The sequence below is a fragment of the Cyprinus carpio genome, chromosome A9 (genome assembly GCF_018340385.1).
Source record: "Cyprinus carpio isolate SPL01 chromosome A9, ASM1834038v1, whole genome shotgun sequence".
NCBI lineage: Eukaryota > Metazoa > Chordata > Actinopteri > Cypriniformes > Cyprinidae > Cyprinus > Cyprinus carpio.
Window position 1 is genome coordinate 6,794,993 of NC_056580.1, and position 23,393 is coordinate 6,818,385.

A 23,393-nucleotide genomic window follows, 5' to 3' on the forward strand; every position below is an offset into this window, starting at 1 on the left:
TGAGAATGACACTGCATATGCAGGGCTCCAAACTGCGACTAAAACAGTCGCATTTGCGACCATAAATATTAATTTGCGAGTGACGTTTTTGCTGAGGTCGCCACTGGCGACTACCCGCCGAAAGCTCCTCAGGATTTAACCTCTAAAAAAGTTTTCTCAGGCGGATGATTTGCTTCATTCTAGCAGCGCCCCGTCTGTGATAAAACGAACTCGGGCCGAAGGTTAATACACACAACTACACCGAGTGTGGACCTGCCGCGTGTACAACAGCTTTCAGCCAAGATCGGCCCAGAGGGAAAAAGCCGTCTGTCAGCCAGAAGTGTTTTGTAGAGTCGGCGTGGCTCTGGCCCATTATCTTCTCACCGATGCCGAGACTGAACCGACAGAGACGCATTTCAGCCAGAATCAGCCCGAGTGTTATTGCTATCTGGGTATATATTTACATGTTATAACTTAAAAACTTTGAATGTAATGCCTTTTTTCCTAATTGTTTTGCGATCAAATCTTTTGTTATGTTCACGTATTAAACTTAGACGATGCGCATCAAAGTTTTAGTGGAAAAAGAGAGTTTCAGACAGTCCTCAACTCTGCCGCACATCAGTGCTGACGCACACAGTCTGATAAACGCAGCTCCGCTGTGCAGCGAGAGAGAAATGACGGAGACGTAAGAAGGGAAAGTGCAGAAAATACAGCGTCTATTTTGTGCACAACTTGAACAAACTAGAACAGGTAGAGCTGTCAGCTGTGTGGATATTGGCAATATCGTTAACAATTCTCGTTTATAATAATTACTAATATGGCTTCTTCTAAACAAGATCTTGGTCTGTGTTCTTTTAATGCGTGAACTTCATTATTTGAAGTGCAACTGCCGTCCAGTAATCGCAAAAAGCTCATTGCTTTGTCACTTCTTAATAAAAAGTACCAGCTTTAAAATTATTCCGAATTCATAACGAAATTCAAACAATAAATCGTTTTGGCGCACCTTAATGGGGCAGGCGCGGTCGCTTTAGCGCCTCAGTCCAAGGGCAAGTGAACCCATTTAATCTTTCTCTTTATTAATATTGTACATAGGGAACATGAATTAACATCAAAAGATAGGCTATTTTATAAGAGATCCTACAGTACGACTTACTGAAATGTCTCGTGTAAAAGCTCATTCAGTGTTTCAAACTGCGGAAAACATGTAAAAGCTTGTAAACACTGCAATGTAATATACGTTTACCTCAGAATAACCATTAAGTGTCCATAAGCTCATCAGTCAGCTAAAAAATAAAGGTGCTTAAAAGGTTCTTCACAGAAGCATTTTTGGTTCCACAAAGAAGCATTCAGTCAAAGGCTCTTTAAAGAACCATCTCTTTCTTTATAATCTTTTGTGAAACGTAAAGGTTCTTCAGATGTTGAAGGTTCTTTATGAAACCATTTAGACAAAAAAGGTTCTTCTATGTCATCGTGAAGCACCTTTATTTTTAAGAGTGCATGACAACATTTACAGGATGCACCGAGGAGCCGCCCAAGCTACACTCAGTGGCCAAGTGATGCTTATGCTCCATGATACTGGTACAGACTCTGTGTAATGAACAATTCTTTGTGACTGTATATTTCAAGCTGGAAAAGACATTTAGTTCCCACTTTAAGTGAACCTTAGTTCCCAGGTCATCTACAAGATGGATTAAAATGCTGATAAAGTCAAGAAAAGATGAGACATAAACACATGACAGTATGATTGAAATGTTAAAATGTAAATAAATAAATACATAATAATCGTAAAATAAATAAAACGCGTTTATTCTGTGGCACCTAAAAAAATTATTTGGCTCCTAAGTTTTTTTCTCATAGGAGCCAATGGCTCCTTACTCGATTTTTTTGTTTGGAGCCCTGATATGGCTTTTCATGTTTAATACTGTAAAGCTGCTAGATTTAAGGCTATCTGTTGCATAAAGTACTAAGTTATATAAATAAACGTGATGTGACTGGACTTTACTGGAGTACCAAACTGCAGAGCTTGTGTAACAGGTGCGATTCCAAGTTTTTTATTTTAGGGGGGCTTAGCCCCCAATGAGGGTGTGTGTGTGTATATATGTATATATATATATATATATATATATATATATATATATATATATATATCCTTATATATATAATATTATATATATATATATATATATATATATATATATATATATATATATAGATATATATATATATATATATATATATATATATATATATATATATATGTGTATATATATATATATATATATGAAAATGTATATATATATATATATATATATACAAATGAAAATGGCAACATCGTTTTATACAGTATGTGTTTATATGTGCTTCATTTTCTCTTGGGGAAACAGCTGTGGTGTGATGAGGGGTAAACGCAGTAAAATACATGTGGAACCAATTGCTCCCTCATGATATTTTGTAAACTGTATTTATGACAAAGAACTGCACATATGATATTAGAACAATTTATCGATAAACACACACCTTGTCCTCTGTTTCTCGCTCTGTGCCACTGAGGTCTTGATTGAAGAACGCGTGAAAGACGGGGAGGAGCCGATCAAAGTCTGCCGCCGTTTTCATATGAAATTTAAAGGGGACCGGGGTGGCCACAAATTCGTGTACAGTTTATGTAATCTCAAAATTTTAGTGGGGCTGAGTGGTCATTTTAGGGGGGCTGTAGCTCCCCTAAAAATGGCCTAGCAACGCCCATGTGTAACACATAGCTTTAATCAGATGCTTTCTTAACTGCGGTCAGTTTTTGTTGTGTTTATTTTGTTATTGAGAGGAAAAAGTGCACCATATAATTACATATTTATCCAAATGCCACTCAGCAGCTTCAGGTTTGGCTGATTGCTCTGAACTGAAGCACTGTGTCTTCTCTTGAATTGCATCCAGGAGGGCTGAATTACTGTCTTGCGCTACAGTGCCACACTGGTCAAACTGCATTATTGCAGGTTCTTACATTAGGTCATATGAGATCAAACGACTACTCGACAACAAAAAGATTTGTTGACAATTTCTTATTGTCGACGTTGTCGATAATATCAACTAATCATTTCAGCCCTATGTAGGAGACTCCCAAAACAATATTAGGAACCTTAAAAATGGCATAATAGGGGCACTTTATTAAAACTTCTGAATAGTGTTTTTGCCTGGTAGACCATAAACCTGGGGCCGGATTTGCAAAAATCTTCTTAAGAAATAAAGAAATGTCTTAAGATAAATTCCACAAAGTTCGTAAGAATGTTCTCAAGTGCACTTCTTGAAAAATTCTTAAGTTCTCAAATACATTCTTAAGAACATCTTATTTTAAAGCGTTCAATTAAAGCTCCCTATCTGACTAATTTTAGAGTTGCTACTGAGTTTTGAAGTCAGCAAAAAGTAGCATCACACATAGGCTAATCATCATGACCGATCATGTTTACATTAACGGTCATCGATCACTTCAGAAAACTCGTGCACATCCCTAGTCCTACTATGTATTATATGTAGCTGTTTTTGTAATGCTTAAATATAACAATTAATTTGAAATGACCCAATAAATTAATAAAATAATTCTTACTGTTTGGGATTTAAGACCAGTCTGGGGCTGTCCTAAATTTAAGAAGTTATGCACGATGATTTTTAAGAAGATTCTTTTCAAGAATTTGAATTCTTCTTAGGTTTTGTCTTAAGAACAATCTTAAGAAAAAATATAAGAATATTCTTAAAATGGATCTTAAGAATGTTTTGTGAATCCGGCCCCTGGTCTTTAAAAAAAAAAAAATTTATTAAAATTATTAAAGGGGAAATCCACGGAAAATAATTGGGCTATTTCTGAAGACCTGGCAAGCAGATGCATTTACTCACTGATCAGCCTCGATCACGTGACCAGCGCTGTGAGATCCAGCAAGAAGCGCTTGAATTGATCGAAGCCAGATGAAACAACCTGGGCAAACACGAGAAACTTTGTGCCTTGAACAATCCGGTTAGAAGGCTTTTACACGGATTTACCATTGATTTACTGTGGTAACACTAACTGTACCATGGTATTGTGGCAGAAATGTGGGCTTTCATATGGAATTTTATTATATTATTCATAGACATGTTTTAAAGGAGTAATGGTTGTTATCAAACTACAACATTGTGTAGATTAAGAAATCATCACTAGATGGTGCCATAACACCCTACATGATTGAGATCCTACTACATGCCTGTCCGGGCACTTGGAAGGCATCTTTTGGACAAATACAGCAAGAACTGCAGCCATAATCCATATCCAACTCTTAATTTGATGAGCAAACAATCACAAACGCTTCAATTCCCTGTAAAGGTTACAGTATGAAGGGTGTTGTCCTGGTCCCAGAAATGCAAATGTGAAAGATCTGTACTCACTACAGCTGGAAGCACATTTAACACTTGTAGCACCATGCCAGATTTAGAGTTGTTCATTGTAATGTGAATTTGAAAGACTTCATTAAACAGAATATGCATAAATCATTCAGTCATCACACTGTATCCAAGGGGTTTGAGTTCGGCTGGTTAGCACAATCCAGTCCAGTCTGTGTGCATGAGGTGGTCTGTAGAGATACTGCAGGGGTTCCAATAATTATTGTTTGACCCCAAACAAATTTGAGCTTTTTCCATGTAATACAGGCCGGCTTAGTTGCACCAATGTCAAAAATCACCATTAGAGGGCAACATAAGCAAGCACTGCGAAGACTGAGTGACTAACACACTCATTCAACTCCGTGCTGCCACATCCACAGATTGTGACAACACCGACCCCTCCTGCCAAAACTCCCATTTATCAAAAGCCAAAATCATTGTGTCCACCATTTCCAATAAAGCCTCTCAACTCTTACATAAACCGAAGGAGTGGCAGCTCAGAGAGAGTCCATTTCAGGTAATGTGAAACAACCGGCCCCAAAACAAACAGAGCTCCTTCATTTGTGTTTGGGTGCAGAACCGATCCCAAAAGCAAGAGAAATCTTCAGACATATGCTTTTAATCCGGATGCTTCATTTTTAATGACAGGTGAAGTTCATGTGAACGTGACTTTGATGCCGTCATAGTGTGAGACAGTAACACGTTGATAAAACTTGTTTCATGACCTCAGCAATGAAAGATATGAGTCAGTCACTGTCATAAGAAAACTATGCCGTCTGCCAAGTAGCTAGTGAGCATGACGGCGCAGTTCAACCACATTTAAAGGGAAAGCTCACCCAAAATGAAAACTGTCATTTACCCACCCTCATGAGTAAAGCTTTTGGAGCTTGAAACATTTAGACTATTTCTGTATCGACAGAAACAGCTAAAAGATTCTTTTGTGTTCAACAGACGGTCTTTCAAGTTTGGACCATCAGGAGGGGGAATAAATCATGACAATGTTAACTCTGGGTGAACGATCACTTTAAATGTCTCTAAGCTGGTGTGTATTTTTATTTATTAGGCTACAGTTTTCAAAAGAATTCTATCTTCATCAGCTTTTTAAATGCCGACTTAATTCCTATAAAATCATTTAGTTCTACTAATGAACTAAATATCCACACGACCTAATAAATCTATAACATCAATTTATAATATAAATGAAAAATACAAGTATTCAAATATACATTTAAAAATATTACATTTATAATTTAAAGATATATTTAAAACGTATATATTTAAAACATACATACATATATGTTTTAAATATATCTTTAAATTATAAATGTAATATTTTTAAATATAAATATATATATGTGTGTGTGTGTGTGTGTGCGCGCGCATTTCAAATGTATAATTTTAAATTATAACTATTAAATTATAAATGTAAAAATGGATAGCGCTATTAAAATACACAAAGTTTTTAAAATATGATTAACAGTAGGCTACATATTTATATATTTAATTATAAACAAACAAACAGAACGAAACAGAAATTGAATTGTTCAATCTCAAACCCAGGCACATACCATAATGTGAAAGCATACAAAAATCTATTCACAGTACGAGTAGCTTGACCTCACCATGGCTATGGCCTGAAAGATCCCGACTGTCACATCTAGTCCTCATTAGCACTCTTATGCAATACTGTCTGTCCGGGAGCCACAGTCTGTGTTAATGTGTGTGACTGTCTCCACCACAGGCTCTCTGCTGAGGCAGTGCAGGACACATTTAACCCACAGAAAGTTTCTATTTAAAGGGATACTCCACCCCAAAATGAAAATTTTGTCATTAATCACTCACCCCCATGTTGTTCCAAACCCGTAAAAGCATTGTTCGTCTTCGGAACACAATGGATGGTTTTTGGATGAAAACCGGGAGGCTTGTGAATGTCCCATAGACTGCCAAGTAAATAACAGTGTGAAGGTCCAAGAAAGTATGAAAGTCGTCGTCAGAATACTCCATCTGCCATCTGACGTGCAATCTGGGTTATATGAAGCGATGTGAACCCTTTTTGTAAGGAAAGAAAACAAAAATAACGACTTTATTCAATAATTCCTTTGTCAAGAGTCTCCTCTGTGTCTCTCCATATCACTGTATGCTGCGTATTCTGTATCAGCCGTGCCACGAGGATGCGCTGTTTCTACGTGTATTTAGCTTTGATTTAAGATAACAGCGCCTTGTGGCGTGGATTAGACAGAAGAGCATACAAAGCATACAGTTAGCATTTGTTAACCGAATTATAATAGGCCCCCTAATAAAAATAAAAATTATTATTATTATTATAATTTAATACATTAATAGGAGAATGAGCCTAATATCATCTTGACTATCGACAGAGACATCTGCTATCATCGATATCTCTAACTATGGTCGATACACAATACTACTGTCTATCGGCACAACCCTAATACGGTGATATGGAGAGACACAGAGGAGACTCTTGACAAAGGAATTGTTGAATAAAGTCGTTATTTTTGTTTTCTTCGCTTACAAAAAGTGTTCCTGTCGCTTCATATAACCCAGATTACACGTCTGATGGCAGATGGAGTATTCTGACGATGACTTTCATACCTCTTCTGGACCTTGACACTGTTATTTATTTGGCAGTCTATGGGACAGTCACAAGCCTCCTGGTTTTCATCCAAAATATCTTAAATTGTGTTCCGAAGATGAACGAAGCTTTTACGTGTTTTGAACGACATGGGGGTAAGTGATTAATGACAAAATATTCATTTTGGGGTGGAGTATCCCTTTAAAGCCTTATTCACACCAGAATGAATTTTAGGCAAGAAAAAAAATTAACTCAACATAGAGTTCAACATATCATTTGAACTAATTTTTCTTTTCAATTGTTCAGCTGGCCAACAATTTATTCAATATCAGTTCAACATATCCAAACTTGACAACATTGGATTCAGTATAAACAGCTGAGTGCAAATATTTTATATTCTCAATGTGATTTAGGTTGTACCCTCACAACATTACTGTCTTTATATTACCAAATTCACTGTTCTACTCACTTTATAATCTGTCTTGTCATGTGTACAAGACCTTCAACACAACCTAGTGATGTGCAGACAAAGTGCACAAACTGGCCAATTAAAATCTCTGGCCAAAAGGTATTGCCAACCAAGAATGAAAAGCCATATTCTCCCATAAATACGAGCGAGAAAGGGGAATTGTTTGGGGGATTTTGACGGAAATAGTCAGTGTCAAAAGAATTTTAGCTTTAATGCTAGAAGATGGTTTTAATTAAATTAAATTACTTTTTTAAAAATAAAACCATTATATTTAATAAGTAAAAAAAATAATAATAATCTGGAAGGCATTCAGTATTTGTAGAAGCAAAATCAATAAATGTAATGTAATTAAAAAACAAATTAAAAAACATACACAAATAAAAAATTATGACCGCAGCAGAATCAGAATCAAAAATGTAAATGTTAAAAAAGCTTATGAAAAGTATACTAAAGGATTTATACATCACTGGACATTCAAGAACTCTTAACAGCATGTTATATACGTTTCAACAACTGCTAAAAACAGTGCCAAAATAGAAATGTAGCTGAAAACTAAAACCCATGGAACTGCCAAGTGCAGTAAAGCATTAAATAAATGTCTCCTCCCAGATCATGACAGCTGAGGACATGGTGATTCATCACAACAGCCACTGGGGTCGATCAGACATCTACACAGTCATTAAAACATCCAGCAGCACCTACATGCTGACTTGCAATACTGTGGGCTTAGATCACGAGCCTGCTGGATCTGAAGGACTGATGAGGAAGGAACTGACGGTTTTATGTAAAAGCACATTAAATGAGCTCATTTAATGGCAAAGGGAAGTACTGGACAGTTCTGTGCATTGTGATTTTGTGTATGTCACAAGTAGCACACAGAGTGAGGAAACAGAAGTGAGGGAAATGTGAGAGCAGACCACATCACGTGTGTATGCGTCCAGCTCACTCTCTCTTATTCACACACACTCTCACATTACTCGGCCCCACCGCTGGGTGAATGAAAGGCAAAGGAAAGTTCTCCATCAATACTGCATGGCTGTCACAGGATCCTGTGCGTTCATGCTCCCCTGAGAAAGCTGCATACACTTGTGAGTGTGAGCAGCCTGTAAACAAATCAACTCGAAACCCAATTTGTGTCGGACAGCACATTAGCAAAAGTATAAACGAAAGTAGTCAGACATTCATAACCAGCTGCTAGACTAGATCTAGGCTTGGTTTCACCTCAAAAGCAGTGTTGGATCACACTGTTAAGACGAGACCAGAACGACTAGATCCATTCTTCTTGGATTGAAGCTCTTTCTTAGTGAGATGCAGCCAATCTTCAACCAGATCTACAAACAAAGGGTGAAAAAAAACAGTTTGACACTGCAGAGCACATCTTGAAAGGATGCAATTCATGGTCAACACTCTCCCATTCACTGCAGTTTACAAACGGCATACCTGATATGCCTGCACACATCCACTCAAAGCAGCTAGAATAAGGCTATTTCAACACTGAAAGATTAAAATACTCTCATCAATTTAACCATTTATTTAAAACCTCAGCTTCACCGCAACCGGGGAGATAACCACAGTCATTAGGAGCTTCGGAAGCTATTTCCAAAAAGCTCATGATGACAGATTCCAATATAAAGAGAAGTAATCTCTGTATCAGCTCCACCTGCGGTACCATACACTACAAAATGCCTGTCAACAATAAAGCAACTACATCAGACGATAAATTATTGCAGCATTCGAAATTAACCTATGCAAAAGTCTACTTGTAGACCAACAGATTTTCATAAATCAATCAATCAAACAAATAAAAGAATAAAAATTCAGTTGTGCCTGCTAAGGACATAAATAGATGGATACCAAAATGGACAATTATTTTATTTCACCTGGCAGAAAAGGTAATGCTCTCTTTAAATAAATAAAATACATTGATAAATCATTATTTATTTCATTTATTAAATAACTAAACAGAAATTTATAAAAATAAGAAAGTAAATAGTTAATATATCTAAATAATAAAATATATAAAAATACAATATAATAAAATGTATATAAAACACAGATTTGATTTATATTTGTATAAAATAAAACAAATGTTTATTAATCAATTAATTAAAAAAGAAAAAGGAAACAAGAAATTAAAGAAACAAGGGGAAAGTATTTAATAAACTTAACAGAAAAACACAGAAATAAAACAAACATATATTTCTAAATATTTATTTTTATATAAGTAAGTAAATAAATACAAACAGGAAATTAAAGAAAAAGATGTATTAACTAAATAGGAAAAATAAAATAAGAAATGTATAAATATAAAAAGAAAAATAAATAAAAAATAAAAAGTAATTAACTAAACAGAATATAACAATATAACCCAAAATTTACAAATGAAAAAATTATTAAATATAAAGTGACAAAAAAAACAAAGGCCTACATATGCCAATATCTAAATAAATAAATAAATAAATAAATATTTATAGACTAAGTTACCACCCAGAACATCCTAGCAACCTGTTGTTCAAGTCTGGCTGACTGGTTTGTTGTTAGTTAGTTGTCTAATGTGACAGACAGCTTTCAGTGCAGACAGCCTCAAGTCTGAGCCTCCACATCCACACGAAGCCAGAGATTTCCCTTTCCAATCTTGCTCTTAAAAAAAAAAAAAAATTTGTAAACGGCGTCGTCTCAAGAAATATCTGTGTACACACGAAACCACTGGAACCGACTCAAAACAATGTAGTATACATGCCAGACCAGTATGCGGCGCTGTAATTCTACTGTAAAGACAAGAGAGAGAATAAGACTTGCATAAACATGCATAAACCTTGTGCACTGTATACAAACTTTCTGCTTTAGTATTTTTTTTATTTTGCTTTAGTAAAGCTAATCGGCTCAGTAGCTTCTTCAGCTCGAAGACAAGCATGTAGTTGGCCATTCTTGTTGTTACGTGATGTAGCGGTGTCTAACTAGGGATGAGACGTGGGGTGATGACATCCTCGCGTCACAAAATATACTACTGGCTGTACATACGAAAACGCAAGGGTGTCGTTTTCAGATTTATCGACCTGGTTAAAAAAAATAAAATAAAATTGCGGTTTCAGGCTCCCAAAATGGCAGATCCGTCTGTACAATATGTCGATACTATAAATTTTTTTACGTATACAGCCAAATGCGCCTTTGTGTGGACGGGCTCTAAGACTTAAGACTAAAGGCCTAAAGGGACATACTTCAAACGAAATCGAAGAACGAACCGATATGATGTAATTTCTAACAAAATCAGGCCGAAACGAAGTTCGTTTTGAGTTTTCACCTTTGAGCTCCCATTGGTACGTGGCGGTTATGCAATCGGTGGGTGTGTTCTGAAACCACCTTCTTTGACGTGCGATTTTTTTTCCCGATTCGTTTCTCATTCAACGGAGGTCAGGCAAGATAACAGCATCTCCTAGACACTAGCAACATGAATACACTGGAGTGTCGAATAGATGAGCTGGCACAGATATATCCGCACCTGTACGATCGCTCACGAACAGACTTTAAAGATTCAGAGAAACTATTTAATTCCTAGAAAGAAATTGCAACGAAGCTTGGTGTCGATGACCAGGAGTTATGCAAAAAGCAACGCAGAGAAACATCCGAGACAAGTTTTCCAAAGCCATGAAAAGAATGAAAGGAAAGTGTAAAGATATAAGGTAGCAAGTACCGTGTACTTGTTACATGTGTTTTAAATTAATGTTCCACCATACTGCTGCTGCTGTTGTTCTTTTAATAAGAGAACTTAAAGGGTATACCGTAAACGAACTGCCAAACGAACATACAATAATAAACCTTTGTTTTTATCAAAAGTAAATCATGACACCACATAAAATATAAAAAAGGTAAAACAATTTATCAGGTTTAATAAAATAAATGAACACTTATAAAATAAAGTAACAAACTGACTCAAAAAATTTTTTTTTTCCACATCATGCTAAAGTTTTCAGACTATAGACATTCACATTTCCCATAAAGGACTGATTATGGAAATGGTATGGTTTTTTGTATTGCAAACATGATACTTGACTCTAAACTGCTGCTAATCATTATTCTTTTGTCTATAATATTCTGACCACTGGTGCCCATCTCACACCTAGATTGCCTACACTTCATCATTTCATCATTGTTGTGTTTATGGCATATGCGCGAGCGTCGTGACACGTTTACATAAAAATACACACCACACCCACAACAGCGCGGATATGTGAAAATACTAAAAAACAATACAACATCTCACACCCTTTTAAAACCTCTTTTCCCCCAACAATAGAACAACAAAAACGAACTCCGTTTGAAGTATATCGGGGCCTTTAATCCTTTACAAGATTCTTTCAGAAGTTTGTGATGTTTGTGTCTGGTCTAATAAAGGCTCTGTGTACAGTGTTTCAGGTTTGCAGTAAGTGAAAAGGCAGGATTCTAGATGCATGTGGGTGGGTTGGCTCCAATTTACAAGAGCCAAACCCAGCGCAGTCAGGGAGCTTCTGGCACTGTGCATTCAAAACAAGCCACGGCAGAAACCCCAGTCATCTGCAGCCATCAGATAGAAATGAGATTTGATCTGACATTTCACTGAGAGCTAGATAAAACATTAAATGTTAAAGAAAAATAACATTTACGTATATCATTTATTATATCTGTGATAGTGGAAAGATCATCTGAGACCCCCCCCCACCCCTCCAATTCTGAATTTACTTTTCAAAGTCACCTCCCTTAGTCTAGATTTCAGATTTACTGTAGTATATGGGAATGTGTTACATTTATTCTTTTATTTCCTGGCCACAATCCAACAGGAAAGTCAGGCCTGCTCTAAGAATGCTACAAGGAGGCTAACCACGACTCTGCCACAACCACATTATGTTTGCATATGCATCACATGGAGGACAGCAGGTACAAACTTCCAGTCGTCTGCAATAAGTCCTACTCTGTTCTGTTTTTGTACCATTGCTGTTTATCTTGCACCTAGAATAGGATTATAAAGCAGCCAAAAAAGCCCAGACTACATGACATAAATGACAGCTTCCCACTAGCAAGAAAACAAGGAGAGGGCCTGATTTGTTAAAGGGGCCGTTACTGGAAAGTCCCTGTTTGAGAGGAGTACTGCAAATACAGACGGCCACAGGACCCTGGGACAGTGTAGCAGGAGGTTGTCTGAGGACACGAGCCCATGGTTACTGCACTGCCCACTGTTTCACCCCACACAGCTAGTACGGTCCGAGACAACATGCACTGACATTGCGGATTAGAGGTGGGCGATATGGCAAAAATATCATATCACTTTTTTTTTTTTTTTTTCAGGAAAATCATAATTCAGGATTTAAATCACGATTCTTTGTGATTTTGGTTATACTATTTTGCAAGTTGTCTGAACAGTGTAGCCAAACTAATTTCCCTATTTTAAAAACAAAGCCTTACAACAATAAGAGACATTTAGGCCAAAGTGGGCGAAGATAAATCTTTGTCATTATTTTATCTTTAAAATAAGAACAAAGAAACACATTACAAATATACATAATATAGAAATACAACAGTGCTTTTTTTCAGGTACAGTAGGTGTGTCTAGCAGTAGCATTCAAGAAATCGAATGATCAAATCTAAAAATAAAACACTATAACACTTCACTGTATAAATTACACATTTATTCTTATTAAAGCAACTGTATTGAAGTTCTTCAGTCAAGCGCAGTAAGTGATTTTTCTCTTTGTGTTTTGTTGTTTTATTAAAATTAAAGAGATAGTTCACCCAAAAATGAAAATTCTGTCATCATTTACTCACTTTCAAGTAGTTTTAAACCTGAATGCGTTTTTTCTTCTGTTGAACAAAAGTTATTTTGAAGAATGTGGGTAACCAAACACTTGATGGTCCCCAGTGACTTTCATAGTATTTTTATAATTTTTTCCTTCTATCAAAGTCAATTGGGACCAGCAACTGTTTGGTTACCCACATTATTCACATATTACAAACAATGATTTGACATTGAATTGTTAAATCTACTGACAGCCCAAATTTCACTGTTTATCTGTTGTCCAGGTAATATTACGTATACAGGTATTGTACAATGCAAAATGATATTAATGATTCAGTCCTAGAACAAACGTAACCCAAAAGTGCCCCGGATGAGAAAGCAACTCAGAAGCGTCTGTAGGGATCGGTGCTTTATTCATGCTTCCTTGAAAACCACTACGACAGAGCACTGCCATTCTGCCAGACAATGAACCAAGGCTAGGCATAAATTTGCATGTATTCTGCAGCTAATCCACAAACAACTACGCAAACAATAATGCTAAAGTCCTTTGATTCCCATTTCCAGCACGGAGAGGCGAGGCGTTGTTTTTAAAATGGGAACTCGCAGCTCCAGCTGAATGAGAGCAGCTTCTCCAGAGCCAGTGCGAGACTGATGAAGACACATTTGGCTCTGGAAGGGCTATGCTAGGGGTTTTTAGGGCTGCCGGTTGCTATAGCAGCTAGGTGGCAGCTCAGACGAGCAGGCAGACCGGCGCAAAGGACAAGGATGGGCGAGCGCATGGGGGTCTGCACAGAAAGAGCGAGATGGCCGGCGGCCAGGCGGCACTGGCAGTGGGGCTGAAACAATGACTCAGTGCTAATGGTTCACAGCGGCATGCTGTATGCTAAATACAGAGCCCAGCACTCACCCAGCCTCCTCGCATAAGAGAGAGGGATTACTTCGGACGAAGTGTTGGGAGGACGACGATAAACCCCATCATAACCAAAGCATACTTTTCCATCTGATGGGACTGCGTTAAATCGAGGCAACTCCATGAGATGGCAACAGTGTTCACTCACATATTAGGGCACTACAAAATTAATTATATTTTCTCCCAAATTAAATTTTTATTCCATTTTAATGGCGAAATTAAATTTCAGTAATCAAAAAGCATGTCTTATTAACTGAAATCATGACACTTATATGATTTATTAAAAGTTTAACAAAACCTAAATTTTTTCAGTTTTTTTCAAATTCAATTTTATTTTGTGGATTCCATTTTAATGGTTTAATTCTATTTTAACAATCAAAAACATGTCTAATCTACTCAATTCATAAAATGTCAATTTAATTTATTCAAATGTTTGCAATAATGTGCACTTTTTTTTTAATTATGTGTTGTTTTTTTACATTTTTCTAGATTTGTGAATTAAAATAAATGTATTAAAAACAGGGGTAATCAAATGAAGGCATAAAACATTAACTTAATCTTTTAAAAGTTAAATCAAATGAAAATGTAGAATGTCCTCATATAGTGATATACTTCAGGTTTGCCTTATAGCGAAAACCATAGGGCCCTACATATAAGTGGACAGCACTCATATGATGGATGATCTAGACTCTGCTATGGATTGTAGAGGTGATTAATTTGCGCACAAGCCCAAGCTGTTTGCTCGTTATCCAGTATTAGGAATTTAGAATTGTGCCGAGGCGAGAACTTGACTGGCAGATAATCCGTGGCACACATGGAGTTTGTGACAGGGATGGGGAGGAAGTGGAGATAAGACACTCCGCACAGATGGAGCAATCCTTCAGGGATCGAGCAAGGTGCTGGGTGGGAAAAATTTCCCACTGTCAAAGATCATCAATCGCTCACCTGACAATCCATTAATAAAGTCAGTAAAAGTTTATGTTAAGCACTAAAAAGCAATCAAATAAACGTCAGCTGAAAAGACAGCTTCGCATTCATCCCAGAAGAATAAATCCTATTTAAATTAGAAGCTGTCCAATTAAATGTGTTGTGTGCAGCAGTCGCCATGTTTTCCACGGTGACCTCATTTCACTCCATCCAGCCTGGTGATACAAGAAGAGGAAATCTCATTGTACATGTTTAACAGAGCAAGAGCACGACATGCTCAAGGTTGCACACGAGACTTCCTGCCCCGATCTGTAACCACAGCGAGAGACAGCTTTCCAACTCTGCTGACTCACGTGCCGCCTGATCTTAGAAAGCCAAAATAGGAAGGGACCAAACTTTCTACAGACTGTAGCTCAGGCATGAATAACGACTTGGGCTGGAGAGCGGTTTAATTTCAGAGCAGCTATCTGGATTTCTCTGTAGACATATTAATCAGGCGGCACAGGATTGACCTTTAAGTAAAACACATGCATCTTTATCATTACATGTCAGATAGTGAGAACACCGGAGTTTGTAAAACAGATAAAACATCTGTGCAATAAAAGCATAAGCTCTTTTTTTTTTAAATACTAATTCAGTCCATTTTAAAATAATTTCTCACGATAACAGAGCAAACAAACATGGTCATAATGAAACTCACAAAAGGCTGAGGCTTAGTTATGCAAATATCTCATACATTTAAAAAAAAAAAGATCTACTGACGAGAAGAATAACACAATACCCATCCCCAGTGATTTGTGAATGCAAACTGCTAATTCCTCTCACTGCTGAGCAAACATTATTAAAGCAATGAAAATAAAATTAAAGAGGCCATGCACTGCAATCATTATACCCAGCAGATCAAAGAAGGATGTTAATTGTCCATTAAAACATGACAATGCTACAGCCATGATGTTGTTTCGCTTGGTCTCAGTCCTGCTGTTCTGAGTGCACTTAAATAAGGCTGTCTAAATGGGCCAGATGAAAATACCCACTTGGCAAATATGCTTTATAAGTAATAAAATTTGTTGCTGCGTCCTGGCACTTCCCTGTACGCTTTGTGTAGAGGCTTCAAAATAATGAAATGTTTACATGTGTTGCATAGCAGCTGTCCAGGGGCGACTCTGTCTGGACAAATGAAGAGTGCAGAACATGGCCAAAGAAACATTCAACACAACAGTTCCACCAGATGTGACTTTCTAATTTCATAACTACAATGCTAATTTTAATGTGTGTTCAGAAATGATTAGAGATTTTTTAGAGACAAACAATGGCAATTAGCAGATGTAGGAAGCAGAAAGGTTTTCGGGGATCATTTGTTGTCACGTCTGGGAAAGAATATGAAAGCCAGCAGATTTCAAACCTGAAAAGAGTCGAGACCAGCGCAAACGCCTGTTGTGAATGTGTTTGAGAAACCAGTTCAGCTGAGCTCATGTGGTCTCTGCCCCTATTAGCTTTCAGTCCCTAAAGTACTTTGCTGTGTTTCTCTGCTCTCAGGTTTGGAAGGACAGGTTCTAAACCAAATGACATCATCCTAAAAGAGAGACGTGCATATAAAGAGCCTTCTCCGGTCTAAAAAAGACTTCAAAGTACAGGATCTCGTCTTGAATTACAGATGCAGAATGACCCTTCTGATGTTTGATAATGATGTGGCTAAAAACCACAATAAAGGGAAAGTTTGTCCGAAAATGAACATCATGTCATTTACTCACCCCCTCATGTCATTCCAATCCATATTATTAAATAAATATCACTGAGGGACCGAGAGAGAAAGCACACATGTACTGCCACTTTAAGTTCTGCCACGTTATCTGCTCTAGCCCGTTCTGGCCGAGTGAAAGCATTTCCTCTCCTCTCCCATTCCACAGGGTCATTAATTGGAGAGATAATCTACTTGATCTCTACACAATGAGCGATTCATTGAGACTCTCATGTGTGGCTTTTATCACTGCCAAGAGCAGATTACATTGAAAAAAGCAAATGTGAGATGATAATCTTTCTATACGAGGCTGCTAGTCAACACCGTGACCCAAGAACAGCCAAAAAACAGATTAAAATAATTTGCGCTGACCTAATCTGCTGTTGAGCAAGAGCTAAATGCGAGAAAACTGAATGATCTCATCCTGTACAAGTGGCCTCATGCTCTACACCACATTGCCCTTCACAACAAAGAAATATAACAGGTTGAATTTAAATCGTTTGCTCACTGAGGAGCGGAAGTCTGTGTTATATTTTAAATGGCTGGCTCTTTAAATCCTTTATCCAGACACAATCACACCAAAAATGACACCAGTCAAAAAGGACAGTCATGATACACACAACAAAACAGGACTTACAATTCCCATAGGATAACAAGCCTTGAAACACAGGTCTGAATCCATTAGATGTGTTAGTCTTCCATATTACCTTCAATCAAATGATTGAACGTCAAAAATAGGGATGCATGATAATTATCGGCACAATATTTAATGCGCATCTCGTCAGTAAAGCCGGTTCTGTAATCAGCGGTAAATCTCTACACGTGCATGCTTTTCACATGGAGCAGCATTTATTACACAGAGCCATTGTTCACTGACAGGCTGCGAAAAATATGATCGTGGTTTTGCGCAGCTTGTCAATGAACAACGGCTCTGTGTAGTAAATGCTGCTCCACATGAAAGCATGTACATTACTGAACCAGCTTTACTGACGAGATGCGCATTAAATATCGTGCGATATTTATCTTATGCATCCACTTGTATTTGGTCATTAAGTTTCCTGAAGAGTGTTTTATTAGGCCATGTTCACAATCCCTCCCCAACGTGTAACTAGCGAGCAAGAGAGCAAATTTTAATAGTATTTCTGATTTAATGTTAAGAGTTTATAAACTTTATGTTTATGATTAAATTGCTCGCATCACTACAAAAGAATGTCCATGTTGTGCATCTTACTTCTTGCATTATTATGAATCGACCTGGGGAAAAAAAATGGCTCTAATAGAAAAGAACCTACCATTGGAGAGAAAACACATAAACTTCAAAATATAAACTGAATCTTGCCAAAAGTCTGAAAACTATACCACTAATACGGATATAGCACCCAGGTTTTGCAGGTATATTGAGGACTAATACTAGCACTTACCTTTTCTTTTCTATTCTATTCTCAATAAAAAAAACAACACGCATAGCTATGTTCTGCGCTAGACTAACTGAGACTTGTCATGGCACTTGTATACTGTTGTTGTTCTCTCGTTGGTCTGATTGCTTCTATTGTTCTCATTTGTAAGTCACTTTCGATAAAAGCGTCTGCTAAATGATTAAATGTAAATGTAAAATGACTATCTAGCTGTCTCTGACCAACAATTTATTAGACCATCAAGTGTAATACAAGTGTGATATCAATCCTAATGAGGGGCTGATGATTTGGGACATCCTTTTACTTGATGTCGAAACATATCTGAACAGAACAGTCTCAGTCTGGTCTGCAATCTGACATTGTTATAAAGTAAAGCAAGACAAACAGCTTATGACTAACACCTGAGAGAAACAAGCAGTGCCAAAATGATGTGTGTGCAAGGTGATAAAACTGTCTGTTTCATTAAGGAGAGTCAGATTATAAAGCACTGTGTCATCCCTTGGACATCTGTTAGACAAGCTCTGTCAAGCACAGGAAACTTCACTTATGAACAACTCAAACACGCAAGCCTGGTTCTTCTGAACAGCTCGAGACAAATTCAAACATATGTCACAATATTAGCACTATGTTTAACAGTATGTAAGCATTCATATTTAGGATACATTCTTGGGCTTGCTGTGAGAAGACTGAAATTAGGACTAGACCGAATTTACAGTTTCCGAGTCTTCAAAAAACTCAGAAAGACTATCAATAGAGTGAGAAAATATTTTCAAGTATGTTAATCAGCTGATGTCTGCTAAAAGATTATACTGCTATATCTGCAACAAACAGAGACAACCTAAGAGTTTAAACAGGCACACTCCACTGATCTACTTTGGGCTTAACAGAGTTTCAGCTTGAAGCAAACACGTCACAAATGATAACCGTTCAAAAAAAGTGCCTGCAGCAAGTTCAATATAAAGTTGCAAAATGCCATTTTTTTGTTTTAGATTTCCAGCTAAACAATTGTGTACACCTTAAATTATGACAATTAACTTTTAGCAGATATACACATTTAAAACATCCAAATGTTCTCTTACTACATGGACCAAAAATAATGTTGACTCACCCAGCATTCATTTTTTTTGTCCAATCTAATGTTCTTTAGAATGACAAAGTCCACCATTAATACCACCTACTTATCAACAGCATGCCAAAAAAAAATTTATCATGTTTGTGGATGTGATGCAAACAAAAGGCTGTCGGCTCCTGCCCTAACTTCATGTTTCAAAAGGAAATAACAAGAGTAGAAAAACACTGCATTCTAAAATGATTTCATGGGGTCTTTAAAGGCAGGCTTTAGAGAGCGAAGCATTTACATTTCTGTCTGTAATACAACAATAACAGTCTGCTAGTCTGCAGTTTTTGTTACATACAGTAATCACTTCTAGCCATCCTGTAGAAGCCTATGGTCCTCATTCTGTAACCCCCGTGCTGTGATTTTTAATGCACACAACCATTTATGTTTATAGCAGTAGATTAAGCCATACCGCTGATCACCCACTGCCTGCATGTGTAATTTTTAATGAAGCTATTCAAACTGTAATTACAAAAGCAAATGAATTGGAAACAGTACCCATGGAGGAGAAAAGAAAAAAAAAGATACTGAAACTTACCCATCTTCTTCTCCATCCACAGGTAAGCTCTTCAGCAGGCTGGCCGAGGCAGTTAAGGCATTGACTCCACCGCTTCCCTCAGGACCACGGGAGGTGCCGACCTGGGAGGCAACTTCACCACCGGCGGGCTTGGGTTGCGTGAGCAGAGTTGGGTGCTGTAACAGGAGCTGGGCATCCTCCTGCGGTGTGGGCATCACAGAGGACAGGGTGGTCACCGCAGGCTGCGGCCCGGGCTCCTTTGAGCCATTCTGGATCAAACTGGACTGGGGATCACTCTGAAGGTTAGGAGGCACGTTTGTTGAGGTCACAAACTGGGTACTACGGCCTTGACTGCTGAGCTGTGACTGCTGCTCCATGGAAGGTTGAGGGGTGAGCTGCTGTCCCTGGGTCTGCTGTATGAGACCGGCGCCGGTGGACTGCGGCACGACCTGGACCAGCTGCGGGGCGGGTGTCTGTTGTGGCTGCAGGAGCCCTTGCGCAAGCGTTTGAGCAGCAGGGGGTTGCACAGTGCCCACGGGCTGCTGCGAAGCTGCAATCAGCTGACTGTTCCCTGCCACTGGAGGGATGAAGGCAGACAGGTGGGGAAGTGTTTGTGTCGACCCAGGTGGCACAGTGTTCATGATCTGCTTCGAATGAGGGAAGTCATGTGGCAGGCTGCCTCCATGGCTTAAGGGGTTAATGTGTGCCGGCGCTACCTGTGCCGGTGCAGCCGGCTGCTGTGCGGGCGGGTAGCCCATCTGCTGCTGGGTCACCACAGGCAGGGCTTGAGCAGGGGGGGATTGTGCTGCCTGGGCGTATGTCAGTTTGGGCATATGAGGGGGCACGGCTGCAGTCGAATGTCCGATTGTGGTCTGCAATCCTCCCATAGTTGCCGGTGGCTGCTGCGGCTGAATGCTTGCTGGCATCGGAGCAACTGCACTAGTTTTAAGGTGTGCATGCACTAAGTCTTGGGGCTGCATCTGAGACATAGACACATTATGTGAAGATGAGTAGTCGTGCTTCTGAGCAGCGGGCTGCTGGAAGGTCTGCTTCACAGCCGAGGGGCCGCCCGTCTCCCCACTCCCCAGACTTTCAGTATAATGGCTAGCCGTGCTGCTGACACTCTCTCGGTCCGGGCACGCAGCACTCTCAGGCACAAACTGGCGGATGCTCTCCACTGTTCGGGTGCTGGGGGCGTTTTCAGAGGACGCCGTGCCTGGGGGCTCTTTGTCGTAATACTCGGTGCAAGTCCACCTACCCTTCTTAAAAGGCTCAGAGGTAGAGTCCAATTTGACCACTCTGAAACGTGAGCTGGTGGAGGCAGGAGTAGGCACTTGGGCCTGCTGAGGCTGAGCGTTCATCGGCGGGACCGAGGGAGCAGGCATTGTGTGCTGGCCCATGACAGCTGGACCCACCTGCCCTCCACCTGCTGGAGCAACACCACCAGAAACGGTGGTAGCAGCGGTGATGCCCATGCCAATTATTCCACTGGGAATGTGTGTCAAGTTTACAGTTTGGTTACTAATACTATTCAAAGCAGGGGAGTAGTTTACATTGCTACTATTGGTACTCTTGCCACCCACAGCAGGCACACTGGCAGAATTTAACATAGAAACATTATTTGTTATAGGATTACCAGTACTAACTGTGGCACCTGAAGTCACAGAGATCATTCCGGTTCCCGAGGCGACAGAAGCCAAAGGCTGACCGACGATAGAACCAACAGAGGCGCTCTCAATCAATCCTACCACATTTGAAGGCATTTTCTGGCCTGTGCTAGCTAAAGCTCCAGAACTTGATGTCACCGCAGACGTGACCGTGGCACCCAAAGGTATCCCAATCTGCGTCCCACCAGCAGGATGGGCTTTTCCAGAGGAAGCAGGATTATGGTGATGATGGTGAACAGTCCCGTTAACCATAGAGCCATGCATGTGTGCTTGGGTGAGAATGGGAGGCTGGTTGGGCGACACGGCCCCCGGGGTCTCCGCCTCATGGAAGTTATTCAGCGTCTCCTCCGAGGAGCTCCTTTCTGGTCCCCTCGCATTGTTGGCCCGCGAAAGTGGAACATCCATGATCTCGGAGGACGACAGGTCTTCGGTGTGGGACTCGTCCAAGTCGTCACAGCTCTCAGTGTCCTCTGTGATGCTGTTGTTGGTGCTGACGGATGTCTGAGCGGGAGTAACGCTGGTGATCTGAAAGCCGCTCTTCTTTTTCATTTGAGCCACTGTGGTGGGCTGAGTCTGGGGTAACAGGGTGGCCTGCACGGGGATATTCAGGCTCTGGGGAGGGTTCTGGGGCCCGAGCGAGGACGCAGCCGGCGTTTGAGACTGAATCAGCACGGGTGACGAATAATCATCCCCCAACATCAAGTTGTTGCTATTAAGGCTGGTGCTTCCAGAAGTTGTCAATGTGGAGGAACCGCCCACCGAGCTGCAGCTGCTCTCCCGTTTGGGTAAACTCATGGGGTAAACCATTTTTCGGGCGCTGCCGGAGTCCCCGTGGTGATTCATTTCAATAGGATGGTCTCCAGCAAAGTTATAAACACAGCTCAAGAGAACAAGCTCTTTTTGGGAAGCAACTTGAAGCCGCTCGAGTAATTTCCACATAAAACCAACACTTTCCTGCCACGATGATTCCACTTGAGATGTATTTAAATGTCCACCATGAGGAGCAGGCTAACGTCAATGCTAGTTAACACCCGCTAGCGAGCTAGCTGACACGGATTCGCTTCACCTGTTGTTTTCAAGCGTATATCCTCGCAAAATCATTCAGCACACAAGTTTAAACGTGAAGGAGTCGACACAGACGGCCGGGACGATCGATACACACCCTTACAACGACACAGTCTCTCCCCATCACAGTTCAAACTGCCAGGCGCATTTTCAATTGTTGTATCGCAGTCACCAGAGCACGAAATCACACGAAGCAAAGTCGTTCATCCGGCGTCAGATGACAGAGAGAACCCGAGCGACTCAGCGCTGTCCTGCTTTATTCCATCCCGTGCTTTCTTTTGTTTTAGTCCTGTGTTAGTCTCTCTCCCACTCCGCTCCTATTCACCAGCTGCCTCCTTGTAATGTAGCCTGTGCTAGTGCTATCAGCCTGTCCCCAAAAAGGGGGAGGAGAGCGCGATAACATGGCGACCGCGCATGGCAGTTCCCCTCCACAGCGGCCAGACATAAAGCCGGGAGAGTCTGGCGAGGATGGGCGGGGGCGGGGGGAGGGGGGTTTCCTAGAGACGGCTGGCGAAGAGTTCCGAAAAAACGCGAGCGCACCCGAGTACAGCCGACTGTGGTGAGGGATGCTTCTTATTATAGCCCTCGGTAACTGTGGCAGCAAACACTCAGAATAACATCTTTTGTCCACTGTTATTATTATTTTTTGACATCGAAGGAGGGAAGAGAAAGAAAGGGCTGGGATTTCTAGGTCCCAGAAGGCTAACAAATTGGTTTATGAGAAAAAAAAAAATGTGTTTGGACATGAGATTTTATTGATGCCGAATTCGAAAATAAACTGTTTTAACCTGAGAAAGATTTTCTAAATATCGGTATTTTAGGTTAGGT

The 23,393-nt window shown here is 39.7% G+C and overlaps 1 protein-coding gene across 1 annotated transcript; it reads right to left on the minus strand.

Annotated features, from left to right (window-relative positions):
* Positions 1 to 7,837: 7,837 nt before the first annotated feature.
* Positions 7,838 to 22,999, minus strand: LOC109075829 (TSC22 domain family protein 1-like). The gene is made up of 2 exons (XM_042763304.1): positions 19,855 to 22,999; positions 7,838 to 8,773 (listed from the first exon to the last, which is right to left on the minus strand). The coding sequence occupies exons 1-2, from the start codon at positions 22,437 to 22,439 to the stop codon at positions 8,764 to 8,766; spliced, it is 2,595 nt and encodes an 864-aa protein (XP_042619238.1). The 5' UTR covers positions 22,440 to 22,999; the 3' UTR covers positions 7,838 to 8,763.
* Between the last annotated feature and the right edge of the window lie 394 nt (positions 23,000 to 23,393).